Raw genomic sequence first — 20,738 nt, forward strand, 5'->3', positions numbered from 1 at the left:
ACACTTGATGCTATTGATAGCTAAGGAAAGTTTAACAGCCAGCATTTTGCTTGCCACTTCTGACCTCTGTACAAAGATTTCCAGTAGAGACTGAGGTTATTTTGGTGGTAGTTCCAGATGCATAAGCATTCTTTCCTCCGGGGCTTGGAGGCTGATCTGTTGGAAAGTTAAAGGAAGCATTTACATGACTGTTAATAATAATTTACACAACTTAATAAAATAATAGTATTCAGAAAGTAACTACAATTTTTCCTTTGAATAGTTCTAACAAGAGGCTTGCTCCAAATGTTACTACTACGTTGGCATTTTAAACTTAATCCACGTTTAAAAACAATCATCCCCTTTCTGAATTCGACAGCCTGTAAAACTAGCGGAGGAAGCATCTACCCCTAAAAAGAGGATAATCGTACTTACTTGCTACATTGGGACTGGAGCGATGATCAGCTCTGTTCTTCATTAATCTATCATCCCCTGGCAGCTTCTTTGGTTCACTGTACTCTGTCCACGGCAGCTGAGGGCTCTCAGGTGATCCATTTTGAGTGGAGTTATTATACAGCTCAAAACCTTCACTCTTTGGTCGGGGTTTACCTGAGCCACGGCGGTCAGAAACTGTAACAGTTGGATATGTATTTTCCCCCTTTCGCTTATATTAACTACTGTCTAGCATATTCTTTTTCACACCAGAGCTACCTTGCATTTATAATTAAAAATGAGTTCCCAGTAAAGCAAATGCTAGATTTTAAAATCTTCACTTCTTCAGATACACAATCCTACTCTTCTATCAACTATACAGGATTCCTTTGATTTGTATGCTTCAGAAGAACTTTTGAAAAGGTACCACAATATTTGGAAAAGCCAAATGTGCTTTACTGAAAAGTCTCTTGCTGACTCTCAGAGGCATATGGCATCTAGGATGGTGTTGTAAACTGTGCTAATAAGGATTTATTCTTTTAATCCATTCTTTTCTATACCGTAGTACTACCCTATATGTAGAAAAGGTCTTCCTTTATAAAGTTATTTCCTTTACAACATTATTTTGTGTAAGACTTAAATATGTCTTTTGTTATTCACTGAAGTAGGATGATATAAAATTGGGGAAACATCCCAGAACTTCTTATGATCAGACACAGAAACTTAGGAAGATACGTTTCAATATTTCTAGTTTAAAAATCAATCAATCAATCAATGGCATAACATGTTCCAGGGGCTTCTATTTCTATTTATTTCTCCCTTAGTAATTACACTGCACACGCTGGTTACAAGGAAGTCATATTCTGAGAGGAGGAGAGCAGCTTTTATGAAAGGGATAAAAAAAGCCATTGAAGTTCAATGCCCTTTGTATTCATTATATTCCATTTGCTAAAATAAAAATTACTTCAAACCAGAACTGTGTTTAAATACATCACTCAATTTTTGAAAAGGTACATATGCAAAGCATTTATTAATGATTAGACTGGCATAATTTCAAACAATATTTAAAAAGAGATGAACTTTTGATAAGAAAGGAAATGCTTCTTTTCTGTGCAATTATGTTTGTTTTCTGATTTAATGTTTTGGTAATATTTGGCAAGCTATTGTGAATTATTATATTTTCTGCATCCTAAGACTTATAAAGCTGTTACCGACATAAATAATATTAGCATTTTTACCTCTTTGCATCATTGGGGATGGCTGATTAAGCAGGGTTGCCAGACCATGGTAAATTGCCCCTTGCTTTGCTACTTCTAGTGTTACTACAGAACCTGTCCTAGTCATAAGTTCTGCTGCCCTGCAATAAAAGCCAAAGCAAAGAAAATAAAATAAAATTAGGCACTGTATTATTACTTAGTTCTCCTTATTATCAGTTTGTATGTCATGGATTTCTCACATCTATTCCAGTAATCTTTTGTTTGACAAAACACTCTTTTTCTGAGTAATACTTAAAATCACTTTGAAAAAAATTAGATGATGACGAGAAGATACACTTATTACAGACAACACCTACAGGCAAGTACTATTTCCAGTTTCTGCAGTTAAAGGTCAGAAGTCAAAATATTTAAAGTTAGAGCTAAATGACGTTTGCTCAAAACTGAAGCCCAAATGTGTAATACAATCTCTTCTATATAGATAACCCATATCATATACGGGAAATACTACAGAAACAGTTGACCTTGTTACTAATGTTATTGATAGGCAGTTATAAAAAGCTAAGACAAAGCCTAAAATGTAAAAAAAAGAGCTTTTCAGTATATAACTACTCTAGCACTTTCTTCATGTAAAGACACCCATGGAAAGCATTCCTTACCTTTCCTGGGACAGGCCCACCAAACTTCGACCATCCACACTGAGCAACTGATCCCCTGCAGCCAGACGACCATCCTAAAAACATATCCCAGAGAGAAGAAATTCATACACCAACACTAACATGGTCTAAATTAAAACAATTATTCACACATACAAGTAAAGAAAGGATTCAAAAGCGTTTCCAAAGGATCTTTCTACCTTTGAACTTCTGATGTTTAAGAATATTACTAACCACATCTGCAGCACCTCCTTTCACAACAGACTTGACATATATTCCAAGTTTGTCTTGACCCGCACCCTACAGAGAAAGAGGCATTAATTTATTACAGTTATATTTAATCTCTTAAGCACTCCACAAGTGTTAATCAGTTTTGCATGGCTAGATAAACCTCTACGTTCTCATTACTTTTATATATTCCCAAACTGGAAAAAACCAGTTACACAGAAAAGAGTTGCATTCATTTAAAGTCAAAAGAAAATTTTAATATTAGGCCTATTGAACCTGCAGGCATTGTTAGAAGCAAAGAATATTTGGTCTTAATGCAAGCTTGAATAAGAAAGAAAATACATTAACTAAAACATACTTTAGAAGTTTGTTCTAATCCCCTTCTAATAAGAAATACTTATTTGCACTTCTACATGCATGCTATTATTTTTTATACCTCTATGTATTATGTTCCAAAAGACTGCACTGTTTCCCTTGCTAATACCCAAATGAAACAAGTTATATTGCAGATTACAAGAAAAAGGAATAGAAATGCTTTTTACATTCATTAGGACTGTAAAGGAGCTAGTGTAAAGGAACAAACAGTGCCTCTCATTTTACAATAAACAAGTAAAGTAGACATTATAATTAATAAGTCTTTCAGAGTTGACAGAGGCAATATTTAAGTCTACTGCAAAACCATGCAATTTTTTTCATAAAACATCTGCCTCAACGTACTCCGCTGAACTTTGAAAGGACTGTTAACAGTGAACTTACTGGGAGACAACCAACAGATTCAAGACAAGACAACAGAAGCATCTATTCAAGCCATGCTGTTGTGTCATCCACATGCTCCAATTTACAAGACACCACACAGATCAGTCTAAACGTTAGTATCGCAAACCTTTAAATTGTCACTTATAATGTAAGACAATCACTTGTGATTTCATTATCTACTATAGCAAACGGTGCCATTTTACTCTGCAAGTCACTTGGAAGAAGAGTGCTAAGTAAGTTTTCAACAGAGCACAGTTTTTAATGTAATGTCGTTTCCTAAAATAACCCCCCAAGTTGCTTTGATACTGAATATGCAACTTCCTCCTCCTTTGTTCCCCCACCTTTTCCAACTCTTTTCTTTTGGCAGCAGAAGCATTCATTGCTCCCACTGTTGTAATAAAGTAAAATAAAAATCAAGGTGAAGATTATTTAAAAGCCAGTGTTATACATGGTTTTCTAAGCAACTGAAAGACCTATTTTTATTCATTGAATCTTGAGTTAATCCCAAATGTTTACTCAAAAGCCACAGAAAAGGAATTCCTTCGAGTCCCATGCTTCCAGATTAACATTCTACATGTCTAAATTTTTCACAGTAATTGCTTAAGCTGTACTTACAGAAAAAAAGGGGAAAAAATGCAATAAATAACTGAAGTTAAGGACCCTTTCTTTGTCTGGAAAGAATACAAATGCAATTAAAAAAAAATTAGTTACTTTTTTGTTTTTTTTTTTTTAAAGGGCTCTAAAGAAACATCAAGGTAACTGCAGAACATTTTTATCTTTATACCAGAAAAATCAGTTAAAGTTATGAGAAACACAAGTCAGAAGACAGCTAGATAAATATAATGACAAATGAAATCATGCTTCACAAATCTTTTTTCCCCAAGTAACCAAGAAGCACATGGGGAAGGATGATCCGGTTGACTGAACACCTAGAGTTTCAAGATGGATGTGGCAAGACCTCTTACCAGGAGTTCTTCCAAGACTTTAAGGTGACATGGGCTAAGAAGGAACTTGTCCTTGTGTATTAATAAGTGGTTCAACAATGGATAGAAAGTTGTTAGTTTTCACAAGGAATGGAAATTCAGAGAAGCCCTAAATGAATGTGCTGATCGCCATGCTCATTAAGTGTTCCAGAAAAAGGGCAAACAATAATATAACTAAATTTACCGTACAGAAAACTTATCTAGTAAGACAAAACCAAGAGTTGGAGAAGGATCACATGATGCTGAACACTGGAGCAATAATGGCAGGGGGGGAAACGTATTTCACTGGTCCAAGTGTGAAGGAATGCTCCAACCGTGTAAGGGACTGGTCCCCATCGGGGCACTGTTGGCAGAATCAGTTACCACCTCCCCTTGTTGGGAACTGAAAATTAAGATGATTGGGTTTATACGCTCCTTCCTCTGCCTCCAACCTCTAAATATACCTAGAGGCAAGCTCCTTTAGTTCCAAAGAGTGAAAGAGTTAACAGCAACTCACCCACCCAACCACCCTTGTAGTTACAACCTCATACATCATGTAGTTGTATGTAACTGCAGGGACCTAACAGCAGCTTTTCCTGGAGGCCAGACTGACCAAGACTAACCAGAAGCCTCTGAAGCCACCTGGGATTGACACTGCTTGTATTCAGCCCTAACTTCAAAGGGTGCTAGCAAGAATCTCATCCCCTTGGGCCCAGGAATTCAGACAAAGATCTGCCTAATACAGTCAAAGATCAGGTAAAACCAGCAAGCCTTTGGAATAGCATTGCCACTTAAAACAGCGCACATATTAATCATGTAATTTTGGGATCGTGACTTTGGTACTAATGAATTACATTAGACACTATATTCATACACTTCACCTCTCTTACACTTGATTATGATTGTCAGTGCATGTTAAATGAAGTTGAAACCTTCTCTTTAAGCTCATGATATGTGCAGTGGCTTGCAGATAATGATGAGATAAACATTTGCAGTTGCACCAATATCCATATAATAGTTTCTAAACTGGCTTTAACTCCTTGAGAAAGATCTTTTTAGTCACTGTTTTCAGAGCCATCTTCACATATCAGCTCAAATATCTGGAAGCCAACATAACCAATAGAAAAGAACAAACAAAACAGAAACAACCACGGTCACTAAAAATCTAAAAGGTTCACATTTACAAAACTGTTTATAATTCTGATTACTTCCTTACAAAATGACACCAGCAGAACCATGAGGCTCAGAGGATAACAAGGATGATCAGAAACATGGAATATATTTCTTGAGAGAACCAACTAGACACGGACTCCTCAGCTTAGCAACAATCAAAGAAGTGAAGGTCTACAGGATAATGAGTGGCACAGATTGGATTATTTATCATCTCTCTAATCAGCCAACAGAGGAAGCTTTCTTACTCATGCTACCACAGCTAGCATATTTTAAAAAGTAAAAACCAAAACCAAACAAAACACAACAACAACAACAAAAAACCCCACCAAAACATTTTCTGTAGGATTTCATAATTAAATTGGGGAACTGCCAGGAACAAGACTGCTGTAGATGCCAAAATGCAAACATGCACAAAAAAGATCACCGATTCATGGTACAGCCCTTCAAGGGCTTTCAGAAAAAAAACGAAGATACAGGTATAATGCACTCTGAAAGAAATTCTGAAATTACAGAAAGCTAGAAACTGGGAGGAACATCTTACACTTTTTATGTTCTTTGGCTAAATACCCCACAGCTGGAAATACAGATCAGATGATTTTTGCTCTAACTGTTCCTATACTCTAAGCGTTACAGTAATTCTTCAGTATGATTTGAAGGAGCTGACATTTTACTCCTTGTTCCTTCTTGAAGCCTATACAGTTTGTCAATCCCTTTCCTGTTCTTTTAAGAGAAGTTACCAGCAGATGTGTTAGCTCAAAGTCATCTCACTTAATACAAAGCTAATGAATTTTGAAAGCACAAAAAATGATTTAAAAATATATTTCCTTTCAGATTACATTAAAAAAAAAAAATCTTTATCAGCTACCACATCTACTCACATATTACTAGGACAAATAAGCTCCTTCTCTGCCTAATTCCTGTGCCATTTAATATGTTTCTAATAACGTGCCTGTGCTCTCACTTATGCTTGGGAAGACTTCTCACTAAGTGTCCTCAAAGTTAACTCATCATCTTCCTTCAACTTTTACCCTAAGCTTTATAGACATTTGAATCCAAATTCTAAATTTCTATTGAAACAGACTTAATTTTGCTTCAGTTCCACCTTCCAGGAGACTGCATTAGAAGGAAATATACAGCTATTAAGGACATAAAAAGGATGTTAGTACGCAGTTAGACATGCATACTAGACTCCAAAGTGATGAAAATTCTCATATGCACCATAAAGATTTTTCTCCTATCATTTACTGGCATTACAATAAAACAGGTTTCTTTGTAAACTGCTTATTAACCTGCTTTTCTTTCACAGGAATCTGAAGGTCAACATAACTAAAACTATTCCCCCACAAATAAATCAGAGTGATGACGTGTGTATCAGTAACAATAATATGGTAAACATTCTTTTCAGTTCTCTTTATTTTCTCCAATCCTGAATACCAAAAGCATATGTATCTGTAAAGCTGTTAAACCAAACAGAACACCACAACTGTAGAGAAGTTAGATGACTGTGGAAAGCAAGAATGTAGTAAGCATAAAAAGATGGTTTATTCCCCTCCCCAAGATTAACATACTGGAACCTACAGCACATTTTCTCAAATATGTATAGCCAAATACAAAACCCCCAAAACCTTTACAAGTATTTTCAAAAAATAATACAGCAAATTCTAGGGGGGGGAGTGGTAAAAAAGCCTCATCTACAGTAGTAAACTCTCTAGTGCTACCAATCTACCTGTTTTCTTTCCCACTTGAAGCAACTTTTTCCCACAATCCTTGCAGAAAGTGAAACAATAGTACCTTTCTGAGGAAAACTTTGGGAAATCCTTCCCCTTAAGTAATAATTTAAGGAAAATTTTCAATTTTCACTGGAAAAAACCCACAAACCTACTACTGCTGCTTCAGTTCACCTGGGTGACAATAATCTTGAACTGAACTGCGTGAGCATAACACTCTACTCTGAAGATCTCTTTTGTTTAGCTCTAAATGGTATCTGTTGTTACAATGCATAGCCAAAGCAGAGAACCATAGGGAAAAAAGTTTTGTAAGGAAGGCATTAGCTGATCAGAATTAGACAAATGGTGAATTGTGGACTGAAGAAAGGAAACATGACGTTTAAAAATTCTGACACCTCAAGTACATTAGACCTAAGATTCAAAATGAGAAACACCTCCATTCTGTGCTTTTACAATACAGTTAAATAACCAATAGGGAAGAACAACCAAGATCATAAAAACCACATAAAGCAGAGAGAACTAAATTTGGAGGCCAGAAGCGGAGCACTATTTACACATTTCAGTATTTTTTTTTAAATATTAAATTAATTAGAACGACACTAGCAGTACTCTCATACAGAGTGTCAGAAAGAAACCCACCTGCCTGCTCCCACACTGTCCCACGCTTGGACCTGCACAGGCACTCCTGTGTCATGGCATGTCCCACGACAGTCCTGGCTGAAGGCTAAGCTGGCCCCCATCCCCATCCCTCCTCCTCCCAAATAAAAGCTTTGTTTTCAACCAAATCAGCTTCCTCAAATGGTTTACAGCACGACTGTTCATAACCCTACAGGAAAGGGGGCTGCTGGGAGGGTCAGTCACCGGGGGTGACATTATTCTTGTTAAGCTGTTGTGCCAACTTTTATCAGGTTACGGCAACTGTGTACCTGTGCTAACACAGCCGTAATCGTCAGGGGCTGTGAATACATAGGGCAAATATCAAGTAGGCTTTTCCCATCAGACCCTGAACTGGGCTTTTCACTGCTAGAAACCCGAAAGCCCCCTTTGAGAAGGAAAATAAGAGCCACGAATTGTTCATCTTTTAAATACAAGAACATTCACCCATGTTTAGAGCACATCTGTGAACTTCCACTAGGGAAGTCTTCTTTTTAATAAGCAATACAAAAAAATGCCAACGGAGTTTGACCTAGCAGACAACATTTCAGTTTAAATGCTGCCCAATTCCCAAATGGGTTAAAACAGCATGACATAAAATAATCAGTGTTTCTCTGCTGCAGCCTTAGACTCCACTGTTTGGTGAATAACGTGATTTTCAACCCAACAATTTAAACTGTTTGAATTCCTAGATCCTACTATAGGTCCCCTATTGACTTGCCAAGCAGCTCTGAGCAGTGTCTGCAGAGCAAGTGTGTTCTAGTGGAAGCCAAGTCCCAAAACAATTGCAAAATCAAAAAAAAGGCCACATACATGCAGATTCCCACACAGAGAAACAAACTACACAGCGGAAAAACATTTTCCTTTTAAGCTTTTGATAGCCTGCATGAAAAGCGCACCAAAAGACACTTCCCAACTTTGCCAAGGCCCACCCATTCCCCTTTTAATGTAAAAAATACAAGTCATTCTGACTTTAGCAAGGGATGGAGATGAATAGCGTATCTAGAACTGAAGTAAATGCATCCTGTTAAAAAAACCAACACACCTTTACTGATGTAATTACACAATGGAATAAAAATGTCCCCCTTTTTTTTCCAGGAAGCTTAATCAGGTCTCTGAGTAAAAACATGAAAAGATTCTTGAAAATAATCTTCTCCATGCTTGGGCTTATTCATCTTTAAGACGGACGTACACAGGCAACGCACGTGGGAAACTGAGGAAAATGATTAGGTCCAGTACTCAGAATGAAACCATGCATTTGCATGAGATGCAATACCTGTATAAAGTTTTTCTTATCTTACACTTATCTTAAGAAGCAATTTAATGCTTTAAAACAGCACAAGTTGAAAGATGTTAACATATTGCACTTGCAAATTTGGCATGCACTTGAGTTTAGTCTGAGTATGAGAATAATTAATCCTAAATTTCCTGTGACTTACAGGTTGCTGCAGGAATTCTATGACAATGGGGAACTTTCGCATTTAGATGGAATTTTAATAGATCTTCTAATCCTACTTGGGAGGTAAAGGCAAACACAGGACACTTCTGCATACAGAAGTCTGCTTAGAATGGTAACTCAGGTCTTTATCCTAAATCTAAATGAAGAAAAGAGTGTGTGGGAAAATGTTTGTTTAAGGGACCAGACTACCTTGTAAAAAGTAAATAAACAATGAGTCCTCCTCATTGAAAGTAAGAATAAAAGGAGCTACAAGTCAAGAGGATAAGCAAAAAACTTAAGGTATGAAACACCATCAATAAATCCTGCAATTAAAACTCTTCAGAAGTTCTATTTCCCTTCAATCTGGCTTAATTGCAGCTGTGTGGCCCACATTACACTGTGTAACAATATTTAAAGTGGGACTGAAGAAAGATAGGTAAGCTTTACAAAAGAGGACTAGCTTTATTTTTGTCATAGTAGCCTAGTTTCAAATAGCTCTTATCACAGAACAAAAACATGTTTAGGAAAATCTTACAAGATGGAGTCTAAAATTACAACTTGAGGATATAAATAAAAGCAAGGAAATAAAACACAGAGAGGCTTGTTAAGTTATTACACATTTGGGTGACGATGATTTTGGGGAGTTTCACATCAGTACTGTTCATAGGTCATGCATTGCATAGTCCATGCAAATCTAACTCTTCATTTGAAATTAAATGAAAACTTCAAGTTACTGAAGTGGTACTAATTAGGCCCTAGTTTAGTGTCACCATTGTTCAACAATGTTCAGCCATGTTCTAATCTGTCTAATGCACATATGGAAAACCTAGTTCTAACAAGAGATACTTATTTTTCTGGTGGTTTGTAGCTGCATTGACAAGGGACCTTCTCAAATAACTGAGTAGACCCTACACAGAAACTGACACTGAATCTTCTTCATCTGAAGTCTACGCATGTAATAAATACTGCAATTCAACTCCCAAGCACTGTAAAATACATAAATATTGTAATTCAACTCCAAACTGATCAGAAAAAAGTTGATGTGCCCCCTCTAGTACCTAAACTGAATATTTTATAAAATACTTACAAAACTTCCTAAATCAATTCTTTTCAAAGCAAAACCCCCTGACCTGTCAGAAGAAACTAAAATTGCAGACTATATTCCCAAACTATAAACTATTAAATACTAAAATAGCAGAGGATTTCATAAACAAGAAAGTATACATGTAAGAGAGAAGATTTAGCAGTAAACATAATTTCATTTGTTTCAGAGGATGTTTTATCATTCCTCCGTAACACTGAATCAAAAAAACCAAACAAACTGAAAAACCCCAAACAAAACACCACACACCACCCTCCCCCCCAAAATAAACAAAACCCCCCAAAACCAAAACCCCAATACACTGACAATATCAACAGAACTTCATCTGAAAATACAACCAAAGACTGTGGAGCAGAGCACAGCTAACCAGCTGGAACTTCAGCAAGAGCTTTCAGCTGTTTCAGAAAAAAACCTATCTTATCTCAGAAATTAACGAATTCAGACAGACTGGAGCCCACAAAAAGAGTCAACATTAAAATCTCACCTGAGAGACAGCAACCTTTAAATTTTTTTATTACATATGTAATATAAATAACATTGGTATTTACTGGCATATATGTTTTTATATATACACACACACACACACACACATTCTTCTCTACTAATTAAAAAAAGTACTTGTTAAGTACTTACATTTGGAAAATTAAGAAGTAACAAAAACTCCATGAACTTTCATTCATAAATGTCTTCTAAATAAGCAGTAGGACAAGCAGAAAACTTAAGCTAGTATCCCAGGACATATCACCTGATATAAAGGAATTTAGTAAAGAACTTATTGAATAAACAAATTAATTGACTGAATTACTTTCCTGTAGGACCTGAAAGATTAGAAAAGTTCTGAAAACTCATGCAACTATGGCAATCCATAGGAGTTAAAGAGCAAATTTTGGCACCTCTGGTCAGCACAACTTCAACCTTTAGAATGCCAACACAATATACTTAAGAGTCACAGCACTGACACGGGGGGGGGGGGGGGGGGGGGGCGACCACTAAAAAGAAAAAAAAAAAAAAAGAAAAAAAGGTGCCCAACACTAGAGTCCCTCATTAAAAGAAAACCTGGAAGGTGAAGAAAGTAACACCCCCCCCAAATATTAGGTTTGTTTACAGGATTTCAACTCTTCAAGTCACACAGACTGCAGCCTCAAAAAAAAAAATCTGGCAATTTGCTGGGAGCAGTAGGATGAAAGGAAAAAGTTGATACAACAGAGCCAAGTCAATCACACATTTAATGCGTCCAAAGAAAAAAAAAGTATGCTCAGATGACTAAAATTTATGGCAGACAAAGGTATGCAAAGATTTCATACCTCTTGTCCAAATGGGTATTTGCCCCTTTTAAGCCTGGTACGATTCTCTGCTTGACTACAAAAATTCTGTCAAAGGACTGAGTTGGATAGTGCAATCTAACCTTGGCTTTTGAGACAGCCTAACAAGAAACAAGTCATTTTCCATCACATCCACTTATCATCTGGGCCATCTATCAAACAACACATCAGCGTACAGCAGTCCATACTTGTTTTCACAATTAGCGTTATTTTGCAAGCTCCTCCTTGCTCTAACAGGACTGCGCCCTTAATACTGCATTTGTTTAAGAAATTACTATGAGAAATTTAGAAATAGAAGAGGCAGCATTAAAAAAAATTTACAGCTACTTCTATGGAGTAATCAGACCAATAAGGAAAAGAACAAGATAAACTACAGTGATCTGGAAAAAAAATAAAAACCCAACTACTCCTACATCAGAGGAATGTCAAATTGAGGATGTACAAGACTACAGCAGTAATGAATTAATAAAAATGACAGAATTAAAGGGAGTATTTATGGAGAACAGATTTTATTGCTCGTGTTGCTATGTCGCAAGATGAATTTTATCAGACAACTTTGTCAGTAACAGACACAGGAAACTTTGGCTCGCATACATTACAACAGCCCTAAAATCGGGACACGCCATATAGCGCAACTGTATGTAAAGTAGCAGTTTGAATAACAGGAACATCAGATATAGTCTTCCTAATGGCAGCACCACAGCTAGCCCACGAGCTGGTGACTCAGTCACCACGGAAGCATTAAAAGCAGGCAGAAGAATTCCCGCCCGCTCCTCCTTCCCGTTTGGTATCTGCCAGGACAAGCAGCCGTAACGGCACGGCAGGAACAACAGGCAGCTCCTGCTAGTGAGCTGCGTCACCGCGCAGCGGGGTTCCCAGGAGAGCCACCCGTGCCACGCCACGCGGGGACCTGCCACCAGTGGCACGGTGGGCTGGAGGTGCCGAGACACCAGGCGGCCCCACCAGTACCCCGACCTAAAGGTACCAGGGTGAGAATGAGGGTCCATCTGGTGAGGAGGTGATGGCCTCTGAACAGTGAAGCTACTCCCATCCTCAAACATCATGTCCCACAGCTAGCTTAGGTGGATCACAAACTAGCTGTGTTTTCTCCGAGGTTAATAATATTCTTGCAGTTTTAGCGATCTGTAGGATGAACTAGTTATTTCAATACCTATCATTAGAATTAAAACTATGGAAACTATTACAAAAACACTTTTCCAGTTGTTAGGAATGACAGCAAAATTGTAATATTAAGTAATTAAGGAAAAACTATGCATCTGCAAAACATATTTGCAGGTACGGCACCTAACCAAACCGGTAACACTCCAGACAATTCACAGTAAGGTCTTGTCATTACTTGTTCTAAACCATCATTTGCCCATACCTGTTTAGCTTCACGTACTTTGTTTATCACTCCAATAAAACTGGAGTGATTAACAGCCTCCAATAAAGACTGGCAGAATCACGTTTGACTAAAGAAAAAAAATACACTTCAATAACAAGTTTTTTTTAAATATGTTACATGTATTAAAACCTACTTTCATTTACATAAAATGCAAGAAAGTCTTCCTAATGATCTTTCAATACCGATTTGAAGATTTCCGTCTTAAATACATGAATATTTAAATGGTTTCAAGCTTCACATAAGTAGTAACATGAAAAAGTAGTCCTGAAGTGAAGGAATCTTCACTCCCCAGTGAAAGTTTGACTGAATCCACAAAAAAGTGCCATACAGTTACCAATCTTTTCAAAGTAATATTCCAATTCAAGTGGTTTCAGATACCAAAACTACATGTCAAAACAATCCAACAGTTCACATAAACCATTGGAGAATTTTTAAAAATAAATAGTTTTCAAGGCTTTCTTGGATTTTGCATAATTATGCAAACATTAAAGAAGATTTCATTTTAATAATGTAGATATCACATATATGTGTATGTATATACATACACAAATATACCTTGCTGAAATATTAGGACCTGATATCTCTCATAACATTTCAAGGATGACACTGTTTCCCCAAGTTGGTCTTTTTTGTGAAGCTTCTGTTGTATTTTATAAAAATTAAACAGTTTAAAACCAGAATGAATCCCTGCAACTAAAAACGTCTTTAAACAAAACAGGACAGAAATGTAGCTATCAAGCCTGATACCAGCCATCAGGCCTGAAATCTTTTATCTGTCTACACCCAGAGTAGATTTTACTGATTTTTATCAAGGCTAATTCTGATTCCAGACTCTTAAGTTTACACAGAAGATCTCTTGTAAGTTTTTATAAACATCCTTAAAGGCAAGTTTATGCAACAGAATCAAGTCTCAGTCTGACCTCCCTGGCATTAGTCTAGAAACATTTAAATAACCCAAGCTTGTACGCATTTTAAAGAATATCAGTTTACTAAACTTATGCAGCCAGTTTACAAATGTACTCTCTAGGAGGCAAAAGCAAAGGTTTCTGATCACCCAAACACTCACATTCCCTAAAGCTACATGCATTTTGTAGGTTGTATCTGGATGAGTACGTACTTATCTACTTTAGGTACCAAACATACTACATCTACGACTCATTGAGCTACTTGCTGTCAGCCCGGAGGAATGGGAAAGGCCAACTTTGTAGCTACTGGTCCTGCCTCCAGTGAGGGCAAACTTCTCTGGACTTGAAGATCAGAAAAAAAACCACTTTCTCAAAGGAGGCAAAGGCCTCGGCTGCCTCAAGACCAATGTAGAGGCTTTGGAAATCTGTCATTATTAGACAGAATACTTCATAGCATGCCCTATATAATTTCCAAATATAAATGAGGTGAAGCAGCCTACTGTATGTAAAACTGGTCTGTTAGTTGTGGCTACAGCTGCTCTGAGTCACGTCATACCCTGACTTAAAAAAAAAACAACTTTAGAACTGACCCATGCTCCACATATGTAAGCTTCTGCTTTCCCCTCTCATTATCCTCCATGGTAGGGGGAAAAAACCAAACATTTTTGGAGTTGGACGAACTACTGTCACAAGCAGGCAAACCATTTCCCATTAAACAAAACAGGCAGTGAACTTTGGTGACAATCAACATTATTCACAGGCAAAGAAATATCAAGCATTTAACATCTATGAACAATTCCACTGCAGCTTTTAAGTTGCACTGGGTGGGAAAACAGATGAAAAGTGTCTTACTCTTCAGAGGAAAAAAAGCTAGATTGCAAGCTGTACAGTATCACAGGACTCTGAAGCATCTGATGACCTAGAAACTCCACATCCACTGCATCCAGAAGCTCTATTTACAAATGGCCTCAAAAGGAGTAAGGAGAAAGGACTGAAAAATTTTGTTGTTCTCTTTAATGGAATAGGCGTTACCTGTTAGTTTTTTATAAAAGAATGTTTGCAATCAACATTGACTTGCACCACCCTCTACCTTCCTAAAGCGTGCTTCTCCCAGGAGATAAAAGACCAAAGAACCCAGGATGTTTGGTAATGGACTTCCCAAGATGGCATTAATAAAATATGCAGCAGTATAGTCTTGTGCATATGTAGTCTTTTTTTTTTTTTAAAAAAAAAAACAACACAACAAAACAAACACAAAACAAAACAAAAAAAACCCCTGTGGTATTCAGAAACCTTAATAAGGCAATTAGATAAACATGGAAAGCAGGCATGCTGACACAAATAGCTGCAGTGCCTTCTGTGCTGCACAGAAGTATATCAATTTGTAACAATGTCATTTCTCTCACACTCTGGAAATTGAGTGGTTCTAAAACATACCTTCTTTAATGAAAACCAAAGCAATTAAACAAAGTAGCTAAAGCAATTGGCCTAAAGTCTCATTCTGAGACTGGAATCAAGAATGCAACAGTTCCTACCTAATTGTGCTTTACTCTTGCTCTCACGAAACGGGAAAAGTGGTAAGTAAAGGGAAAATGCTTCATATACAACATTTGTAAAAGACTAAGCAAGTTTTATTCATTAGTCTTTCTTAACCTTTCTGAAAAGGAAGTCTCTTATTATTAGAAATGCTGCAACTTAAGATTCATATGATATTCTACAAATGCATAAAAGCACTCAATTTTTAACTAAAGAAATTAAATACATGAGCCTGTTTGATTTCATTTCTCTTTTGTTTCAAACGAAAAATCTTCTCTTGAACTCAAGGAAAATATATTGCTTAAGCTCTATTTCCCCAAACAAGGGTTAACTTTTTAATGTACATTTGCTATAAATACTCTAGGAGCAATGAAACACTAAGGGCTATTCAGAGTTATGTACCAATCGACAAGTTGTATTGGAGATTCTGTGATGCTCTTCCCCGTTAAGGCAACTGTGAACTAATGTCTCAGCTTAATTACGTCTGTGGATAGGACTTTACAGGCCAGACACACTGAGCAATCTATTTTGGAAAAAAACTATCCTATATCGCTGCACTTTTTTTAAGAAACAGCGCTTGGCTCTATAGCCGAGGACAAATTACAGCCAAGAAAACACCCACAGCAGAATCTTCCACATAATGCTGCTCTGCAGTTTCAGATGGATACAACTTAATCCAGTATCAGTGTGTACACTATCACGTACTAGTAAGCACCTAAGTTTCTACTCCAGTTGAGAGTATTATTCGTACAGGAAAAAGTCTACACAGAATTTGTTCACTTCTGAAAGTCTCTTTCATTAATAAGAGTAAAAAATTTAAAACGAAAATGCCGTATTAACATGTATCTAAACAGAATTTTGGAAGTTATTTGAATGCCAGAATTGCATGAAGTCTGGTAGAGGAATTCTAGCTAAACCATTTGTGTGCTGTAACTTTTCCAGACTTGCTAGCAAGTGCCCGCATACAGAAAGTATTAGCGCAGGGAAGAACTGGCACATAAATTTTAAAACTCACTTTGTTCCAGAAGGCATTAAATACAAATGTCTGGGTGACCCATTTGCAGTATCAATCTAAATACAAGTGAATTAAAAAAAGACAAAAACACTCTACTTGAGCAGAGCTGCGGTCTCACAGCTAGTGAGAAGAAAAATCATGCTGTGCTGGCATAAGCTTTGGTTTTTACACAGCATATGAAAGCATTAGCAAAATTTTATAGAACATCTACAAGGTACCAAAATTTAACCAAAAACCCTGCTGGAAGTCATTTATCAACAAGAAACAGGCAAATTGCTAACACATAGCTACTTATTTGTTCATGATGAAAAATAAACTGGCAACTTACATACTATCTTATTCCTGCAAGACTGAGAAATCTGTGCTGGAAGTGATAATTAAATACTACATTTTTACTTTAAGTTCCTCCTAAGAAGCCTTTTAAGGCAGCATCAGTAGTTCAGACCGCTGATGTGAATTAGCAACGAGCATTAAAAAAAACACCTGAAACAAAACAACTTCTAAATCTTCTTACTCAAACATTTCAATTAATTCATGCTGGGAGGAAAGGGCAAAAATTTTCCTTAAATACTTAGAAAGCACAGTCACAAGACAACTTCAGATAGTGAGGTACCTGAAATCTTAAGAAATCTTAAGACCTGGAACACAAATAAGGAGCTAACAAACAGTTATTAAAAAAAAAAAATCTCATCAACTGTCTATATCAAATTTTTCTATTATGTTACCAGTATGAACTATATACCTAATTTTCAATTTGGGGGGGGGGGGGGGGGGAAATAATTAAATGAATGTTTAAGCCTATTCCTTCTACACAAATCACCTAAAAGATATTTGTAGAACAAACTTTCAGAAAAATTTCACATTGAAATTGATATTCCTCGTAGTCTCAAACCCTCCTTAAATTTAACACCTTTAATTGACTGTTAAATATAAAATTACGAGCAACAGTTTAGAAAATAAAGCAACTTAGAATGACTTAATTAAACCTTAAGAACAAACAAAGTTGCCAAATAATATAAGTTACTCATGGTTAAGATGCCACACACTTGTTTTTAGAAAAGTAAGCCCTTTCCCCAGAATATTTATTGAGGAACTGTCACACTCGGTGTTTGAAATGCTTCTATTAAAAAGAAATACCTTATCACCATCTCATCCTATTTTAGCAAGTGCTATGAAAATATTTAATTTGACCATCCATTAAAAACCCCCCTAGAAAATACACTCTGATTTATATGCCAGTAGGGGCATACACGTATGTATTTTAAGGTGCCTGTATATATTTTAAGGTAGCTGTTTCTGTTCTACTAATAAAAGATGACTGAGCAAGAAGTAGAAGTGTGCCATACTTTAAAGGACTAAATCGTAGCATACTAATGAATATAACCAGCATGTGAAGATTAATCAACAAAACCTGCTCTATCATTCTTGCAGAACATGGGAATTCTTTCTTTTGTGCAGTAAACAGAATTTAAATGCCTTCACTCTGTGAATGTGTTGAACATAAGATATCCTAACTGCAACGTATTTGCATGTTCTGGTCTTTTCAGAAGGGTCTACAGAGTATTAAAAATCCTATATATACTGTCTGGGATGTCAATTTTAATTATTCTACTAAGGCTTTATAAGGGGAAAACAGACTTTTAGAGGAACCTGGATTAAAGCCAACTAATATGACAAGTAAACAGATCACAGGTCATGCTATTCATGCTCTGCCACAGTAAAACAGCAGTTATCACACCTAAAACTTTGAATATTAATAGTCACTTCCACAAAGTTGAGAAGTGCCTATGAAGAACAAGCTAAAAAATTAGTTTTTTTCTTTCTAGATTTTAGAAAGTTAGCTACTAACATCTGACTATATTTAACTGCATGCTGTATTACATTGCTGCTACACGAACAAATAACTACTGGCAGGTTTAAACAAGCAAGAGAGCAGGAGAAAGTACAGGGATAGTATTTAAAACTTCAGAGAAAAACAGTCCCAACAGAAACCTGAACAGACTTACCATGGATTCTGTTCTTCCAACAACAGAAAACCACATTTTGATCTCCGGGACTACAGATCCTTGAAAGAAAAAAAACAATTCTCCACTTCTCTTTCAGCCCTCAACAGCAACCACCACTCTAGTCTGCTGGATTCTCCAAGATACCCATCAAGATAACTGGGAGCTGGATGCTATGACACAGTGTAGCATTTATCAACACCAGCTATAACCAATACAATATTCAGACTCTTACGTAATCAGTTATGCTGTTCTGACTTCCATTTACTTTAGAGGCTTTACTGAACTTTGAAAACTGCTAGAAAAAACAAAAAGGGAGCCCTTTTGTACAAAAGACAAAAAAACCTCCAAATTAAACAGGAAGTAATGTGCTGGCCCACAGATGGCTGAGAAGTCACATGTGAAAGCCCCCAAAAAGCGATATATTTTTAAAGTAAACTGCATGCACACGCTGCTTCCAAATCATCTGGATTTCATAAAAACTCAACCGCAATGTGGTTGGGAGTCAGGCAGCTTTTAACATCAAAACATCTTTCAGGGTTAGAGCAACCAAATTCTGCACACAACCTCAAAAAGCAATACTGTTCCCGATGCCCAACCACTCCTACCAACTACATTTCAATATACCTATTACAAAAGCTACTGCTAATAAAGCTACAGGAGCATTACTGTAAGAAAACATGCAACACCTTCAAAGCAGCAGAACAACCAGTTACCTTTCTGGATCACATCTGAAGCTATACAATTTAACTTTAAATAAAAATAAAAATCTGTGTATTCAGTTTAAGAAATGCTGTTAGGTATTTTCCCAATTTAAAAAACCCAAACAAACCCCATACAAACACAACACTGTTTACAGTGCTCTGGCAGCTAACAGTTGTTTCATAACCAAACTTGTTTTTTCTGGTATGTTTGCATATAATGTACATGCTTACTACATGGTTGCTCAAAGGGGCTCAGGAAACACCCTTACAGCCAGTGAGGTGAACTAGGTGATGCGCAGCATTCCTGCTCTCTCCAGCACTCCTGGCAGGCCTTTAAAACTTCTATTTCACAGCTACTCGTATTTTATTTAATTAAAAAGTAATGCACTTAAACATTTTACCTGTCATTAGGTTGAAAGATGATCAAATAAGGGGTCCCCAGGGACCTAACACCTTCATATACTCCTTGACTTACCTCCTTTGGTTTTGTTTTTACATTAATGTCAATGTGTTTGCAATCACCTCATATCACAAACTGAAATCATCTACCGTAAGAATAAGCAGGTGCACAGCATTTCAATGCAAGTTGCATCACTTCTCTGCTTGTATAAATGCTTCAACTCCAATCAGCTTTTTTGATTGCAGCAGAGAAGGCATGACAGTAGCTTGGTAATTAAGAACATTTGGTGTGGAAGGGGTATGTAAGGTATGATATCTAAATTTCCCCATTAAAAACTCTTAATTGGCACAGACTTTATCTACAAAACCTTGCAAACTAGTAAAAACTCAGAAGAATTATCAAATGATAAATTTGTTACATGTTTCCTTAGAGATGAGCACAGATTACTAGGAAAGTGCACATTTTTTTGCAATGGGTAGAAGGAAGAAAAGCAGTCAGTAGGAATTATTTTTATGATCTCTGAGAATCTGCCCATTTCATCCATCTCTAGAATACCACCAACCTACATTTTAACCAACTTCATCTAAAGCCAGTGACAAGTACAAGGAGCCCAATAAGACTTAACAAGAAAGGCAGGTCAGCACTGACATGCAAAGGCATTCTCACAGCCTGTTACCGGGAGCAACTATTTTGTCACATCACAGAAAAAACCTTCTGTTTTCCTAATCAAAGCTGAATAGATTCAGGGTCATCTTTCACTGGTTGGAGCAGGGCCACCTGTTGACCAGCCGCTGCATCTTCTTTTATTACAGCACTTTTGAAGCACTCTAGAAACCGATAGTTCAAGAAATGTAATTGGGTCAGCAATCAAACTGGGATCCTGTGCATGGCAGCAGTAACTGTGTATTTCTGAAACTGAATATGAGCTTTCATTTCTTCAACTATAAGGTACTTTCATACAAGCATTTGATAGCCAACCTTTTACTATTAAAAAAGTTAGAAAAACCTACGTCTATTCTCACACTCGCCTCTCCCTCTCATTTCAGATATTCTATCCGGTTAATGTTTGGAAAATTTTAACAAATAGTCTACCGGACTTCTTCATCCATTTTCCTCAGCCAAAGGAA

At 36.8% G+C, this 20,738-nt stretch overlaps 1 protein-coding gene across 24 annotated transcripts in view; it reads right to left on the reverse strand.

Annotated features, from left to right (window-relative positions):
- Positions 1-20,738, reverse strand: part of AFDN (afadin, adherens junction formation factor) — a 133,436-nt gene that overhangs the window by 21,319 nt on the left and 91,379 nt on the right. For 23 of the 24 annotated variants that reach the window (XR_008237892.1, XM_052805515.1, XM_052805510.1 and 20 more), the window contains 5 exons: positions 2,516-2,581; positions 2,285-2,358; positions 1,650-1,768; positions 415-609; positions 65-156 (listed from right to left, as the gene is read on the reverse strand). Coding sequence is in view for 23 of the 24 variants with exons in the window: in XM_052805515.1 (XP_052661475.1) it covers positions 65-156; positions 415-609; positions 1,650-1,768; positions 2,285-2,358; positions 2,516-2,581 (546 nt within the window). In the remaining variant the exon portion in view is untranslated. The remainder of the gene's footprint in view (positions 1-64; positions 157-414; positions 610-1,649; positions 1,769-2,284; positions 2,359-2,515; positions 2,582-20,738) is intronic. The other variant, XM_052805494.1, reaches the window with a different exon arrangement.

This window comes from Harpia harpyja, chromosome 13 (assembly GCF_026419915.1).
Source record: "Harpia harpyja isolate bHarHar1 chromosome 13, bHarHar1 primary haplotype, whole genome shotgun sequence".
NCBI lineage: Eukaryota > Metazoa > Chordata > Aves > Accipitriformes > Accipitridae > Harpia > Harpia harpyja.